This window comes from Mobula hypostoma, chromosome 13 (genome assembly GCF_963921235.1).
Source record: "Mobula hypostoma chromosome 13, sMobHyp1.1, whole genome shotgun sequence".
Classification (NCBI taxonomy): domain Eukaryota; kingdom Metazoa; phylum Chordata; class Chondrichthyes; order Myliobatiformes; family Myliobatidae; genus Mobula; species Mobula hypostoma.
In genome coordinates, this window is record NC_086109.1 from 43139837 (window position 1) to 43157081 (window position 17245).

At 40.8% G+C, this 17245-nt stretch overlaps 1 protein-coding gene across 11 annotated transcripts in view; it reads right to left on the reverse strand.

Moving 5' to 3' along the window:
* ppfia4 (PTPRF interacting protein alpha 4) overlaps nt 1–17245 on the reverse strand; it is a 774853-nt gene that overhangs the window by 73158 nt on the left and 684450 nt on the right. For all 11 annotated transcript variants that reach the window (XR_010020122.1, XM_063065583.1, XM_063065586.1 and 8 more), the window contains exons 11-13: nt 7960–8022; nt 5214–5305; nt 4230–4371 (exon numbers count right to left, since the gene is read on the reverse strand). Coding sequence is in view for 10 of the 11 variants with exons in the window: in XM_063065583.1 (XP_062921653.1) it covers nt 4230–4371; nt 5214–5305; nt 7960–8022 (297 nt within the window). In the remaining variant the exon portion in view is untranslated. The remainder of the gene's footprint in view (nt 1–4229; nt 4372–5213; nt 5306–7959; nt 8023–17245) is intronic.

The following is a 17245-nucleotide window of genomic DNA, read 5'->3' on the forward strand; positions in this document are numbered from 1 at the left end:
GGAGTTTAATGCTGAAAAATGTGAGGTGCTACATTTTGGTAGAACTAATCAAAATAGGGCATACATGGTAAATGGTAGGGCATTAAAGAATGCTTTAGAACAGAGGGATCTAGGAATAATAGTGCATAGTTCTCTGAAGATGGAATCTCATGTGGATAGGGTGGTGAAGAAAGCTTTTGGTATGCTGGCCTTTATTAATCACAGCATTGAGTATAGGAGTTGGGATGTAATGTTGAATTTGTATAAGGCATTGGTAAGGCCAAATCTGGAGTATTGTGTACAGTTTTGGTCACCGAATTATAGGAATGATGTCAATAAAATTGAGAGAGTACAGAGGAGGTTTACTAAAATGTTGCCTGGGTTTCATCTCCTAAGTTACAGAGAAAGGTTGAACAAGTTAGGTCTTTATTCTTTGGAGCGTAGAAGGTTGAGGGGAGACTTGATAGAGGTGTTTAAAATTATGAGGGGGATTGATAGAGTTGATGTGGTTAGACTTTTTCCATTGAGAGTGGGGAAGATTCAAACAAGAGGGCATGGGTTGCGAATTAGAGGACAAAAGTTTAGGGGTAACATGAGGGGGAACTTCTTTACTCAGAGAGTGGTAGCTGTGTGGAACGAGCTTCCAGCAGAAGTAGTTGAGGCAGGTTCTATGTTGTCATTTAAAGTTAAATTGGACAGCTATATGGACAGGAAAGGAATGGAGGGTTATGGGCTGAGTGCAGGTCGGTGGGACTAGGTGAGAGTAAGAGTTCGGCACAGACTAGAAGGGCCGAAATGGCCTGTTTCTGTGCTGTAATTGTTATATGGTTATATGGTTATAAGGTGGCACAGAACTTCCCAGTAAGATTTCCTTTGATCACATTAAAAAATAACATTGTTTAACCTGACAAAAAAGGAATTAATTCACAGGAACATGATTCTGCTCAGTTCTGGTCACCTCACTACAAGAAGGATGTGGAAACTATAAAAGGGTGCAGAGGAGATTTACAAGGACGTTGCCTGGATTGGGCAGCATGTCTTATGAGAATAGGTTGAGTGAACTCGGCCTTTTTTCCTTGAAGCAACAGAGGATGAGAGGTAACCTGACAGAGGTGTACAAGACGCTGAGAGGCATTGGTTGCGTGGATAGTCAGAGTCTTTTTCTCAGGGCTGAAATGGCTCACACGAGAGGGCACAAGTTATAAGGTGCTTGGAAGTAGGTACAGGGGAGATGTCAGGGGTAAGTTTTTTATGCAGAGAGTGGTGAGTGCGTGGAATGGGCTGCCGGCGATGGTGGTGGATCTTTTAAGAGGCTTCTGGATAAGTACATGGAGCTTGGGAAAATAGAGGGCTATGGGTAACCCTAGCTAATTTCTAAAGTTAAGTACATGTTCAGTATAGCTTTATGGGCTGAAGGGTCTGTATTGTGCTGTAGATTTTCTATGTTTCTATGTTTTTTTTATTCCTACTGAAATAACTTCTGTTCATTACCTTTAAGCAATAGTTTTCAAATTGTCAATTTGAGGCTCCCAAGAAAACATAACAACAAAACATTGGTAAATGAAATAAAAATCTCTTTGCTGATCTCATTTTACATAGGAGAAATAAGAATTATGACCAAAACAAGCAGCAGGAATGTACATATACTTAACTAGCAACCTTCTTTCTATAGATTCCTGTTTGAAACATCCTTGTTTTTTACCCTCTGTTTTCAATAAGCAGCAGTAAATTTTAATTCATTCAGGGGTTATGGCATTGCTGTCAAGGCCAGCACATATTGCCTGTTCCTAAAATCCCTTCAAGAACTTGGTACAGAGTGGCATTCTTGAACTGTTGCTGACTGTGTGGAAAAGGTATTCGTGGGACTGTTTGTGAGTAGTTTCCAGGAACACTGGAGCCTAGGGGCCATGAGCGGCTGCCACCTATTTCCAAGAAAGAATTGCACTTGACTTGGTGAGAAACTTGGAAATGGTGGCAATATGACACAACTTGTGAAAATGCCATCCTCCTTCTCACAGTTCCTCTGTCTCCACCACATCTGCTCTCAGGATGAGGCTTTTCATTCCAAAACTAATGAGATGTCAGAACTCCTTCTTCAAAGAAAGAGGCTTTCCTTCTTCCACCATCAACACTCCCCTCACCCGTCTCTTCCATTTCACACACATCTGCCCTCACCCACTCTCCCGCAACCCCACCAGGGATAGAGTTCCTTTTGTCCTCACCTACCACCCCAGTAGTCTCCACGTCCAGCACATAATTGTCCATAACCTCCGCCATCTCCAATGGGATCACACCACCAAGCACATCTTTCCCTTCCCCTTCACTTTCTGCATTCTGCATTATGTGACTCCCTTGTCCATTCATCCCTCCCCACTGATCTCCCTCCTGGTACATCCTTGCAAGCGGAACATGTGCTACAACTGCCCCTACACCTCGTCCCTCACTACTATTCAGGGCCCCAAGCAGTCCTTCCAGATGAGGTGACACTTCACCTGTGAGTCTGTTAGAGTCATCTGCTGTGCCCAGTGCTCCCATGTGACTGCTTGTATATCGGTGAGACCCAACAGAGATTGGGAGACCACTTCATCGAGCTGCCTGATGGTTAATGATGAGATAGGCAAGCAATCAGGGACGTAGACAGATAATACAGTATCCTGGGGAACTGCAGTGGAAAAGTTAGAGACAAATCGAAGATTGATGGGCTTAAGGCACATAGTGATCCAAGAAGCACAGGGGGAAAGAGAGTGAAATCTAATTGAAGGGGTACAGGTGGGGAGGGTTGTGGGAGAAAATCAGAAATCAATATGAAATGTTAAGCATAAACATGAGCAAGGAAGATGACTCAATCCAAAATAAATTGTGTTTTTGGTCTCCCCCTTACTTAATGCAGGAGCTATGTCTTTAGTCAAGACATGTTTCAATTGAAAGCGCCGTACATGTGACAAAAATTGCACAGGACATGCTAATAATAGGCTCTCTTGTCAGCCTTTCATGTATGTTGGTATTCCAGGATGCACATCTGACCTAGTTGCCCTGGTGACACTCAGTTGCTAAAGCTTCTTCCTAACACATTTTCACAGAATTGCAAAAATTGGAAAACTTGAAGACATATACCATGAATAGATCTTGTGGAGCTATACGTCTTTCAAATGTAAAGACTAAGCTGAGGATTTCATATAATTAATTTTCTTAAAGACCTAAGAAGGTCAGCCAGTGTTTATGATGAGAAAGCTAATGTTAATGACTCTCCAGTAGAACTCTGATAAAAGATCACAGATGTGAAACGGATTCACTCTATAAAGATGTTCCCTGGCCTGGAAAGCATTTCTAGTGCCTTTGCTTTTACTTTGGAGTCACAGCATCCATTGTATTAACTTGCTGCTTCTTGAATCATCATAATATTTCTGCCCAAAATGGAGTCTTAACGGGAAAACAGGGTTTTCAGAACAAGTTCTGCTGTCAGACTCCTGTTGAATATTGAACCTCAACACCTTTTGCAGGAGGAGATAAAATGGCCTTCTATCTTTGCAAGAGTTTTAATTCGCCATCCATTGATGTCAGCTAATCTCTGAATTTCTAGTTATCCCAAAAATACTAGAAAGAACACCATTTACACTCTGCCCTTTAATAATTCCTCTTGTTTCATCCATCAGAGCTTTCATCCTATTTTTGCTCTCATGCGGCATCACAGTCCCACTCAGTTTAAACGATCATACTTGTAAATTTGATATTCTCATTGCAGGCTTATTCTGCACAAGTCACGTCTTGTTATTGGTTCCACAATTATCAATGGTATGTTTACTTGCCCATCAATTCCGCCTCTTTAACTGCTGCAACACCTTGCTTTTTCTAACTATATTTACTTCACTTGCCACTGTCTTATTTTGATGTAATTCTGTAGGCACACAGGAAATTGATCCTCTTTTCCAAAGAACTTGGTGACAAAATCTGCAGCATGGGGAGCCTGTTACTTTTCGAGATATAGAACTTCAAGGTTGTCCTTGGCATAAGAGTAAACAAAAATCTCACCACAACACAAATAACAGTTGTTCCTACACAAACTTGTTATTTTAACCAAGATGTCAGTGTGGCGCTGACTTTTTCAAATCAATTCACTGCTGGATATCCCAGTAACAGTCTGAACCTGAGAATTCTATAAAGGAAATAGCCACATCTTTAAATAACACATTGCAAAGGGTTTTGAGAGTTCTACCAATCTTTTGAAATGCCAGTCATAAGCTAGCTCTTACCTTAGTGGGTTCATCCCGCAGAGGGGTGAAACGCCCTTTCTGAGGTCGCCTTAGCACTGCTGGGGTCCCATAGTGTTCAGGCTGCGTCTCCACGACAGAACTAAGTGTGTATCGTAAATCTGTTGCACTGCCCAAATGAGTTCTACAAGAAAGTGCTGAATTAGTTTTATCAAATTAAATTATTTAATTACTTTTATCAAATTATCTAATTCAACACTACCAAACACATGTACACAAATTTAATTTGGTTTCTGGCTTGCGAGTACAAATAGCTAGTTCCTGTCTCAAATAATTTAACTTCAAAGAGTTTGATTCCAATGATTCTGAAAGAAAGTAATACAAATGCGTCTTATACACTTTATCATGTCATCGTAACTCTTGTCTTCAGAAACTATTCAAAATTCTGCTGTTGTGTCTTGAATAGAGGCATTAGGAATATATGTTCTATGAATTTGGTTATTTGAACTTCTAACTAGAATTGAAGAGTTGGCTGAAATCCAGACACTCAACTACAATCTATGTTTTATATATTCTGTTGTTTTTTCTTCTAAAATCATGTTAATGACAGTAATAACATTTAATGACTCTTAAGTTCAAAGTCCCAGATGGAGAAGAGAACCTGCCAAAACTGAGTTATTAAATAAGGTATACTTATTTTATTTCAAAACAAAAAGGGTAGATTAAGAAAGAAGAAATTCCGTTCTTTCAACTCGCACAATCTAGGAAGTACTAGCAACAGCTGACGGGCTGCAATAAGCACAGGTCCTTTAAGTTTGCTTTTATCTTCTGCTTTTCTCAATGCAAGTACACTGATACTTCTGCCTAGCAAAAGAACCAGTTAATTGCTGTGTCTTAAGTAGAATGCAGCATAGATATTGACAATGAAAAATGAACACATGGTGTTGAAGACATTAGCTCATATTAACCTTGTAAGGGAAATAAACAACAAGAAAATGACCCTCGAGAACAAGGCTGATGAATTACCGTGGATGAACACTTTCTGCAAAAGCTCCTGTCTTTAATTTCAGCTGCTCCACTTCAGCCCGTAACTTCCCTATTTCATTCGCCAGCCTCTCCTGTGTGAAATAGGACATCCAGTCAGAAAGAGGATAACTTATAACAAAGAACAAACAACAAAGTAAAGTGGCAGAGTAACTAAATAAATTATTCAGTCCAGTGATTCTCTCTTTGCCCCCATTCCACTGGGCAGAAGATACAAAAGCTTGAAAGCACACATCACCAGGCTCAAGGACAGCTTCTACTCTGCGATCAAAAGATGGTTGAACAAATCTTTTGGATGATAAAGATTAAATCTTGATCTCTCAATCTATCATGTCATGGTCTTGCTTACCAATAAAGGTATTAGTTTACCTTTATCGTACTCCTCTTTAACTGTAACACTATATTCTCCTGCTATTGCCTTTCCTTTTGTACTTACATTTGAAGTTACCTGTATGCATGGCATGCAAAACTAAGCTTTTCATTGTTCCTTGGTACATGTGACAATAACAAACAAATTACTAATCTTTGTGCCCATAAATACCTTTCCATAAAATCCTGAATAGTTATAGGAAGTTATATATAGACACAAGTAACTTTCTATAAATGCCAGAAAACCCAGATCTATAAGAGGAATAAGAGGAATTAAAGGATATTGGAAATTGGAAAATCATACTTCTGGAGAAGTTAATAGCATGAAAGGATGTTAAGTGGATGAACCTTTGTAAATTGCAATAGGGCCCAGTCATTCATTATATTTATGTTGTATTTTTTCTTATCTAAATTTCCATTACAAAAGCTCCCAAGGAAAACTAAGTTTTACAGTTGAGTTGTCCTATGGGGGGGGGGAGGCATGCCTTGTTCTGACTGTTGAAAGTTGCTTCCATAGTGATTGGTTAGTTTAGAAACTGCAGCTGCTTTTCCCACTGGATAGCTGCTTGGTGTACACTTACAAATATCCTGGGTATATAGGAAGCACATATAGGAAGTTCGGTCTCTTTTCTTTTCTTTAAGGCAAGTGATGCACATGACCATTGGGCAGGTATGCTCTGTGCACGCTTTTAGTTAAGTATGTTTGTTGAATATTCAGTGATGTACTGTCTGTAAATTGGGGAACATGACTGTTTGATTGATTTTTTACTATCTGCCTTAGTGCCTTACTATGTGCCTTAGTGCACATGCGCTGGTCGTGCATGCGGCCTGGTACAGCTGTTCCGATCTATTCTTACTTTCTTCTTCTTACTTTTTAATTTATGTTATTTTTTGCATTTTTTTTCTCACAGTAAAACATCGAAGCTGCACCCTCTCTAACATGCTGGTAGAGAGAGTTTTATTTGGCTTATCTTTAGCGCTGGAAATGGTTACATCCCGACATGCAGGACAGAAGCAAGGTCGCATTGTGTATTCCATGGACCAGCAAAGACCGGCCGGCTTAGCGGACAGAGCGGTGGACACCCCTGCTAAAACACGGAGGAAAACATACAGAGGATGCAGAGGGGGATCACAAAGCCGAGGAAAGAGGACCAGGTCGAGACAACAGAGTCTTTTGGAGAAGAGGAGTTTGGTGGGTAACACCGTTCCAGCTGACCGGAAGTGCACTGAGAGCGGTAAGCGTAAAGGAATCGGGTGCTTACTGTTCTGGCTAACAATGGATGGTGCAATCCGGGGTATATTACAATCGAGGAACGTGTTTGCAGACCGGATATTGAACTTTTTACTGTTGGACTTCGGCCACATTCCACCGTGATACAACACTTGGCAGCACAGGAGGTCGTTCCTGCCTGTGGCCATCGAACGTGCAGCTCCTCCCGTAGAGGGTCAGACACCCTGAGCCAATAGACTGGTCCTGGACTTATTTTCCATCTGGCATAGTTTGCATTTTGGTGTTTGATTGTTGGGGTTTTTTGTATTGCTATATTTACGCTCTACTCTTGGTTGGTGAGGCTGTAACGAAACCAAATTTCCCTCGGGATTAATAAAGTATATCTATCTATCTATCTATCTGTAAATAAATGATGAATATACCTATTCAAATATAGTAAATTATATATATTATATAATTTATATAATATATTAATATAGTAAAAGGATTTGTATAAGGAACATTGGTTCTCCGTGCACTCATTATGCAATCACAAATCAATCTGTAGCTAAGATTCAGGTAGTTAGACCGCATCAGCTGTATCAGCATAATTATATTTAATGGCTTTCGAGAGCTGGTGATGTATTTCAATGTGTGATTTAATATTCAAACAATGTAAACATTTAAAAAAGGAGCTTTAGCACATTGCAAAACAAAAGGTATGTGACTAAAGCAGGAAAATATTTTGTTTTACTCTACTGAATACAAGAGAAATAATTTTACATTGAGTATACAAACTAAAGTAAAACATCTCAAAAGGTTCTGAAATATCTTCTGAAAATGGTTCTTAATTTATACTCCTGAACAAGATACAGGAACTGCTTATGTTGATTATTCTGTTCTATGGTCACCTTGGGCCGGCTAAGACATTCTATCACTATATTATTAAAATCAAGACGCTGGGAATATGCAGAAAATAACTTGTTCAGTGAATTCTCAGCCACACTGCCACCTGCCAACACTGTGACCATACAGTGTTGGTTGCTAAACTCCATTCTAAGGCTAAACCTTGGATAAGACCTATTCAGGAGAAGAAGTAAACACTGATATAGCACACACAGTTGCCCAAAGTATTATTGACAATGTTACCTTGTCCTGATGATATTCTTCTAGTTGTTTTCTTGTATTTTCCACTTCTTGTATCAATGTGTTCTGGAAAGATAAAAAAAATTCTTGAATGAGATGGCCGTTTGCTATCAAAATGCATGATTTGGGCAGCTTTTAATAAATTCTTCGACAAGATCTGATGTAATCTCAAATGCAGCAATGAACGCTGCAGTCTTGTAGAGAGGTATCAATTTATGAAATAAATTTAAAGCAAAGACAAGTAAGGTTTATATTATATTAAATATTAAGGTTAATACTTAGAGGCTGATCTATCAGAGAAATGCTACTTACTCATCTCCTCCAACAAGAAATTGAGAGGAAAAGATGAGGAAATGTAAAGGTTTCATTTGAATACCTACAGCAGTGGTCCCCAAACACTGGGCCGCGGACCGGTACTGGGCCGCAAAGCATGTGCTACCGGGCCGCGAGGAAACAATATGATTTGGCGATATGAGTCACCTGCACCATTCCTCATTCCCTGTCACACCCACTGTTGAGCTTGAGTGCACGCGAGGTCATTATCCGCGCGTTATCCATGTCAGCGCGGGAAGAAGATCAACTCCTTGAGCTTGCAAATGACGGCGGGCTGAAAAGTATGTTTGACATAACATCTCTGCCGGCATTCTGGATCAAAGTCAAGGCTAAATATCCTGAGATAGGCATGAAAGCACTGAGAACGTTGCTTCCATTTCCAACATATCTCTGCAATGAATGCAACGAAAACTAAATTGCGGAATAGACTGGACATAAGGAACCCCCTTCGAATATCGCTGTCTCCCATCACCCTTCGATGGCACCGTCTTGTTGCAGGGAACAAGTATTCAGCCCAGGGCTCCCACTGATTCGGCGATATTGGTGTGTTGCAATGATTTTATATGTTCATACAGGGAAAATATGTTCTGTGTGTTTAATATCCAAACGTTACTTAAAATGTTATGATGCTATTGACTTATAAGTGACTTATATAACCATATAACAATTACAGCACGGAAACAGGCCATCTCTGCCTTTCTAGTCTGTGCCGAACGCTACTCTCACCTAGTCCCACCAACCTGCACTCAGCCCACAACCCTCTATTCCTTTCCTGTCCATATACCTATCCAATTTTTCTTTAAATGATAATATAGAACCTGCCTCTACCACTTCTACTGGAAGTTCGTTCAACACTTACTTCAAGCTCCCCTGTCCTCCCCTGATAATTGACTTATCACTATATTCATGCAAGGAAAATATGCGCTGTGTGTTTAATATTAAATTCATTAGATAAACCCGTTTAGAAACGAAATTGCGTGTATTAGCCACTTATCACCTATATTCCGGTCATGATTAACACCACCCCCCCAAACAGAATCGCCAAAAACGATTTGTGGAAAAAAAATCGGCACGTACACGCATGCGCACACAGGTGCCTGTGCAAGGTTTCATGGTCATTGTAGTCTTTCTCGGGGTAAACACAACGTATTTGATTGCTACTCTTGTCCATTGGCAACCCTACCCCCACCCCATCTCGGTCGGCCGGTCTGCAAGAATATTGTCAATATTAAACCGGTCCGCAGTGCAAAATAGGTTGGGGACCCCTGACCTACAGTATTTCAAAATATACTTATTTCATGAACCTACCAGTTCAGCAAGCCTCAAAGAATTTTGTTTTCCTCCAAATTCTGACCTATTTTGCATTCTCAAAGCTGCCTATCCCACCGCTGGCATTCTTGCCTTCAATTGTCTAATAAGTTCTGTTCAATTCCTACCTAACATCTCTCTGCCTCTTTCAACCCTATTTAGTTTCCTCTTAAGATCAACGCTTTAACTGAAATTTTAGTTATTCTTTAAAAATCTTCATCTGTGGTTCTGCAATAGTATTTTTCTGATTGAAGTGCTAAAGGATTTCTTTCTGTTCACACTTTATAAACTATGTAAAACTTCTATATGATTGAATAAGGTAGTTTTAGTTGTACTCTGTCTGTGCAAAGTTAGAGGTTGTAGTAGACAGAATCAAAGTGGGAAAGGGTTAACTAAGGCTGAGAACAATGATGGATGAGGAGAAAGAAGGTAGCAAAGCATAAAGAAACAATGAGAAGAGAAGACTTGGAGTAGGAACTAGAGTAATGGTGAAAGAGGAGAGCATGGCAAAACTGTTACTTATCTATCAATCTATTTATTATATAGAAATAACATGTTGAGTGGGCCCTACCTGCCCAATGAGCCACACCACCCAGCATCCCACCTGTTTAGCCCTAGCCTAATCACAGGACAATTTACACTGACCAATTAACGGAAACTCATGCAGTCACACTGAGAATGAACATACTCCTTACAGTGAACAATGAAAATCAATGGATATATTGTTGGATGTATCTCAGTTTTTGAGAGCACTAGTGTGGAGAAGGAATGAAGTCGCATAGGTAATGGGGAGCTGTAAAAGGATGCATATGGAGTGCAAATGGAGCCAATTCAGCCAATGGAGAGAAGCAAAGGGGATAGTTACCATGAACACTGGAAGATGAAATATAACTGCCAAGGCAGAGGAAGATGACTTGAAATCTTGTCATTTCAGGAAGGAACAAGGTGGGCATTATTGTTGTTAGTCATGTGAGAGGAAGGGATAGACAGACCAGAACTTGCTCAATGAAAGGCTGGGCGAGTAAAGGTTTAGATGGAGATAATTTTATTAACATGCTAGGTGTTAATGGCACTGAATGTTGAAACAAGATTGCTGTTGGGATGTCAAGGGTCAAGGAGTTGCCTGAACAGGAAAGGGAAAGGGGAAAGTTCATAGATTTTGTTGTATTTGATGGCTGAACACTCGGTCGTTGCCTGGTTTGAGCCTTGGGTTGGAGGTTGAAGAGGGAAGATTAGGAATTAAATATTATCACTGTTAGGAGAGGTACATGTGCAAAATACTAGGTAGTGTCTTCAGAGAATATGCATCATCTCTGAAATATTCCTGAGAATGACTTGAGGGCATTTATCAAAGTATATTAAACCTTTTATCTGGTTTACTTATGCTGACACAGTATCTTCATCTACTCTTTATCTCTTGAGGCTGCTCTGCTGTTGTCAGCTTACAATTTCTACTACTATTAAAATAACTTGTAATAGTTGTTATTTATAAATCGAGTAATTTATTGAACTTCATAAGAGCAAATCTTAAAATTGTATTGCATTACTTTTCGGTTACCTGCATCTCACAATTCCTTTCAAACAAAAACCAAACAGAAGACAGTGCCATGTTATGTCTGATTGGAAATAGCTGAAATCTGTGCTGCATTAAACAGTGATCATACACAGGATGCACACAGACAACTCTACTTCAGAGGCACCAGATGGTCTTGTTTTCAATATTCCTCTAAAAGTCTGAAGTTAGATGATGAGAAGGAAGTATAAAATCAATTTCAATTCCCCTCTTATCATAAAATCACATGCCCCTGTTAAATCAGTGTTGCTTTGGGTTTCCAGCATCTGCAGACTTCTCTTGCATTTTGTAAAGTCAATTTTACTTGTTTTGTACATCTTAAATCCTTGGTCATCATAATTTGGCCTTACTATATATGAATTCTGCTGGCTAGTGGCATAGTGGCATCAGCACCGGACTTCGGAGCGAAGGCTCCTAAGTTCGAATCCAGCCATCTCCCTTGCATGCTTCTCATCTATGCTGGGTTGAGCGTCAAGCTAGCAACCCGGCCTCGTAAAAATATGAAAGCCTGCTTAAAAAAATGCTGTCATGACAGCATCCCAATGATTTAAGGGCTTTCTTCTCTTCTTCTATATGAACTTGCTCATGACTTTTATAAAATTGCAATATTTATAATGTGAGGAACACTGGGAATCAACAATACTTGTTTTAATTCTTTGGGTTTGCAGTTAAAATGAACATGAGACTGAATGCTCTATACAAGTACTAAACGATAAGATTAGACACCTGGATTGTAAACACACTTGAAAAATAGAACGAGAAACTGGCAGTGAATCGGAAAAACAAATAGCTAAGCAGGGAAGGCAATAATCAAAGACAATTAGAGTTCCACATCTCTTTTCACTATTCTTAAATTAATTGGATGACACCATCCCGTTCAACATATGGTGTTATTCAGGCTCACCCTATGGCCAAATGATATGAAGGTGAACAAGCAAATCGCAGCAATGAAGTACAAGGGCCATAAAAAGTTAGATAGATTTTGATTTTAAGTACAAGTTTGTAAAACTCAGAATGGGAGACATTCACCATTTTCGTTCAAGATGAGCCACTGCTGATGTTAAAGCAAATTTCTTTCCATGCCTTTCCAAGGGGATAAATAGGAAATGCTTTCAAAATCCCACTTGACAATTGCAGAGTACATTCCCCTCTTAAATCTGTTAACCACCTTCACTTGGACCCTTTACTGTATATCTGCCGTCAGGGAAGGATGTTTTTCTCAGAAATCGCCCTCCTTCTCAATAGAAGGTTCATAAATCTTTACACATTCATCCTTCATCTGGCTGAGCCTTATTGCTAAAAGATCTCAGTCATTTCAATCCTACTTTATATCTTTATATATTAGAAAGGTTGATTCATATGCTTTTATTATGGTCAATGCATTTTATTTCTGAGGTATGCTGACCAAACTGATCATCAAGAACAGGTACTTCCCTTCAACTATTCAGTTCTTGACCTAAACTGTACAACTCTATCTCAGGATAGCAACCCTTGACCACAATGAACTTTGCTTTTTTTTGCTCCAATTATATTCCTTCTTGTACAATATTGTGTAAAATTCGCGCTTCCTTAATTTTTCTCATGAATGCTATTTATATAATGCAATGAACCTGTGATGTTGCTGCAAGTAAGTTTTTCACTGCACCTATGCACTTGTGTACTTGTGGAAATCACTGCAAACATAACTTCACTTTTTATAATATTCCAGAATATATCTCACCCATGTCTGATGATGTTATAACAACCCTTTTCCTATTTTGCCATTAAAGTGGGAATATATTATAAACAGCAGTGTATGGGGATGGGCAGCACCTCTGGTGAAGGGGCTTGTCATGTCCATTCCAAGGCAGCTCAGTCACTTTTGGTCCTCACCAGACACTCAGCTCTTACCTGTGGCTCCAAGTAGCTGTTTGCATGTGACAGCATGGTACACGACTTCGACAGGTAGGCTAAACCAGGTGAGGATAGCCAGTGAGACAGGGACATGTCTGTCCTAGCGTGCAGAGTCAATTCCAACAGACTGGGCGGATGAGATCTACAGTGAGATCCAATGGCCAGGAAGGTGATACTACAATGCTCTGTGGAGAGCGAGGGGCATAACAAGGCCCAGAACACATCATGGTCATCCACAACAACCAAGGAAGACCCCAGTTTGTGACGCTTGTTTGTACTATTTGAACTGACTTCTGTGGTCGAGGGAGTGGAACTGCCCCAGTGCTATGGCTTTTCCATTTTTAAAACTCTCCTGCATGTTTCCTGTCATTGTCAGACACGATGGGCAACCATCAAATTATAAACAGCAGTGAGCATTCCAGTGATGGCAAGAAGGCCTGGAGCAGATGGTGCCTAATTAACTGATGCTATCCAATGAAAATAATTGCCAGAGTTAAAAGGTTCTAATTTCGTTGGAAAACTTTGTTGTGAAAGTCAATACTAATCTAACACTGCATATATAGACTCATAGAGTCAAACTGTATAGAAATAGGCCCTTTGGCCCGACTCATGCATGCTGACTGAGACGCCTTTCTGTGCTAATCCCATATTCCTGCATTGGCACACACACCTCTTTTCCTTTCCTATCAATGCACCTGTCCAAAAATACTTTCAAATGCTGTTATTGAACCTGCCTCCACAACTGCTTCTGGCAACTAGTTGCATATACTCTCCATTCTGTGCATGGGAGAACTTGCTCCACAGATCTCTTTTAAATATTTCCCCCCTTAGCTTAACCCTTTGTCTGCTAGTTTCAGAATTACCTACCTTCAGAGAAAGACAGTGACTAACTAGTCTATCTCTGCATCTTACAATTTTATAAACCTCTCTCTAACATATATTTCCTCTTCCTAACCAACAGACCTCCGATAGTCAGGATGCACAACTGCTCCTTCCTCCCCAACCTCCTCAAAGCGGGTGCCCTCCAGGGCTGTGTGCTGAGACCATTGCTGGATATTCTGCTTGGTCAAACACATGAGTAATTACTTTGTCAAGTTCGCCAATGACACAACAGTGGTGGGCTCTTGACTAATAACAATGAGATGGTCCACAGAGAGGAAATGGGAGAGCTTGAGGCCTGGTGCCAGGCAAATAACCTCTTTTTCAATGTCAATAAGACAAATGAGATGGTTATCAACCACAGGAGAACTCACAACACTCACAACCCCTATCTTCTTTACTTCAATGGTACAGCTTCAAACTCCTGGGAGTGCCCTTCTCACACTGCTCATGGTCCCAGAACACATTGTACTCAAACAAAAAAGCTCACCAATACCTCTACTTTCTAAGGAGACTGAAGAGAGCTGGACAATGCTCAACTATACTGATGTATTCTACAGATGCGGAGTAGAGGGCATCCTAGCAAGCTGCTTCACTGCATGGTATGGCAGACAGGAAGACTCTACAAAGGGTAGTCAGAACTGCCCAATGTATCATCGGCAACAGCCTAATCGCCATCACAGAGATATATATATATACAGAAAGATATCAGAAAAGGGCCAGTAACATCAGGAATGATCCCATTTGCCATGCCAACGGATGGTGTGTCCCACTCCCATCTGGGATGAGGCTATATAACATCCAAACCAGGACCACCAGACTCAAAAACAGTTACTTTCCCCAAGCAGTAAGACTGATCAATATCTCCAAACACCAATCCACCCATCCACACCCTCAACCTCCACTACTTTATCACCCTCTACTACTTTATCACCCTCAACACACCCATCCACACCTTCAACCTCCACTACTTTATCACCCTCAACACACCCATCCACACCTTCAACCTCCACTACTTTATCACCCTCAACACACCCATCCACACCATCAACCTCCACTACTTTATCACCCTCAAGACACCCATCCACACCCTCAACCTCCACTACTTTATCACCCTCCACTACTTTATCACCCTCAACACACCCATCCACACCCTCAAACTCCACTACTTTATCATCCTCCAGTACTTTAGCACCCTCAACACACCCATCCACACCTTCAACCTCCACTACTTTATCTCCCTGAACACACCCATCCACACCCTCAACCTCCATTACTTTATCACCCTCAACACACCCACCCACACCCTGAACCTCCATTACTTTATCACCCTCAACACACCCACCCACACCCTCAAGCTCCACTACTTTATCACACTCAACACACCCATCCACACCCTCAACTTCCATTACTTTATCACCCTCAACACACCCACCCACACCCTCAACATCCACTACTTTATCACCCTCCACTACTTTATCACCCTCAACACACCCATCCACACCTTCAACCTCCACTACTTTATCACCCTCCACACACCCATCCACACCTTCAACCTCCACTACTTTATCACCCTCAACACACCCATCCACACCCTCAACCTCCACTACTTTATCACCCTCAACACAGCCATCCACACCCTCAACCTCCACTACTTTATCACCCTCAACACACCCATCAACACCTTCAACCTCCATTACTTTATCACACTCAACACACCTATCCACACCCTCAACCTCCACAACTTTATCACACTCAACACACCCATCCAGACCTTCAACCTCCACTACTTTATCACCCTCAACACACCCACCCACACCCTCAACCTCCACTACTTTATCACACTCAACACACCCATCCACACTCTCAACCTCCATTACTTTATCACCCTCAACACACCCACCCACACCCTCAACCTCCACTAATTTATCACACTCAACACACCCATCCACACCCTGAACCTCCACTACTTTATCACACTCAACTCACCCATCCACACCCTCACCCTCCATTACTTTATCACTCTCAACACACCCACCTACACCCTCAACCTCCACTGCTTTATCATTTCCTGTCAAACACCTTATGTTCAGATACTCCTGTGCCTTGTGTCATTTTTTGGATGTACAATTAATCTATGTATATAAACTACCTTATTTATTTATATTTATTGTGTTTGTGTTGTCCATCGGGGTAAATCCCTCCCCAGCATTGAGCGGTATCACAGGAAAGTGGCATCCATCATCAAGGACCTCCACCATCCAGTCCATGCTCTCTGCTCGCAGTTGTCATCAGGAAGGTGGTACGGCAGCCTCAGGACTTACACAACAAGGTTCAGGAATGGTTATTACCCCTCAGCCATCAGCCTCTTAAACCAGAGGGTATAATTTCATTTGCCCCTTCACAGAACTGTTCCTCCAACCAGTGGACTCACGTTCAAGGAATCTTCATCTCATGTTCTCGATACTTATTGTTTATTTATTTATTTATTTATTTATTATAATTGTTTCTTCCTTTTCTCTTTTTGTATTTGCACAGTGTGTTGGCTTTTTTTGCACATCAGTTGTCTGTCCTATTGGTGTGATTTTTCATTGATTCTATTGTGCTTCTTGTCATTGCCAACAAGAAAATGAATCTCAGGGTTGTATATTGTGACATATATGTACTTTGATAATAAATTTACTTTGAACGTTTATTACTATAAGACCATAAGATATAGGAGCAGAATTAGGCCAACTGGCCCATCGAGTCTGCTCCGATATTTCATCATGGCTGATCCAATTTGCCTCTCAGCCCAAATCTCTTGCCTTCTCCCTGTATCCCTTCATGCCCTGACTAATCCAGAATCTATCAACTTCTTCCTTAAATATACATAAAACCTTGGCTGCCACAGCTGCTTGTGGCAAAGAATTCCACAGATTCACCACTCTCTGGCTGAAGAAATTCCTCCTCATCTCCATTCTAAAAGGACACCCCTCTATTCTAAGGCTGTGTCCTCTGGTCCTAGTTTCTCCCACCATAGAAAACATCATCTCCACATCAAATCTATCAAAGCCGGTCACCATCCGATAGGTTTCAATTAGGTCACCCCTCATTCTTTTGAATTCCAGTGAATACAGGCCCAGAGCTATCAAACGCTTTTCATATGACAAGCCATTTAACCCTGGAATCATTTTCTTGAACCTCCTTTGAACACGCTCCAGTTTCAGCATATCCTTTCTAAGACAGGGGCCCAAACCTGCTCACAATACTCCAAGTGAGGTCTCACCAGTGGTTTATAAAGTTTCAACATTACACCCTTGC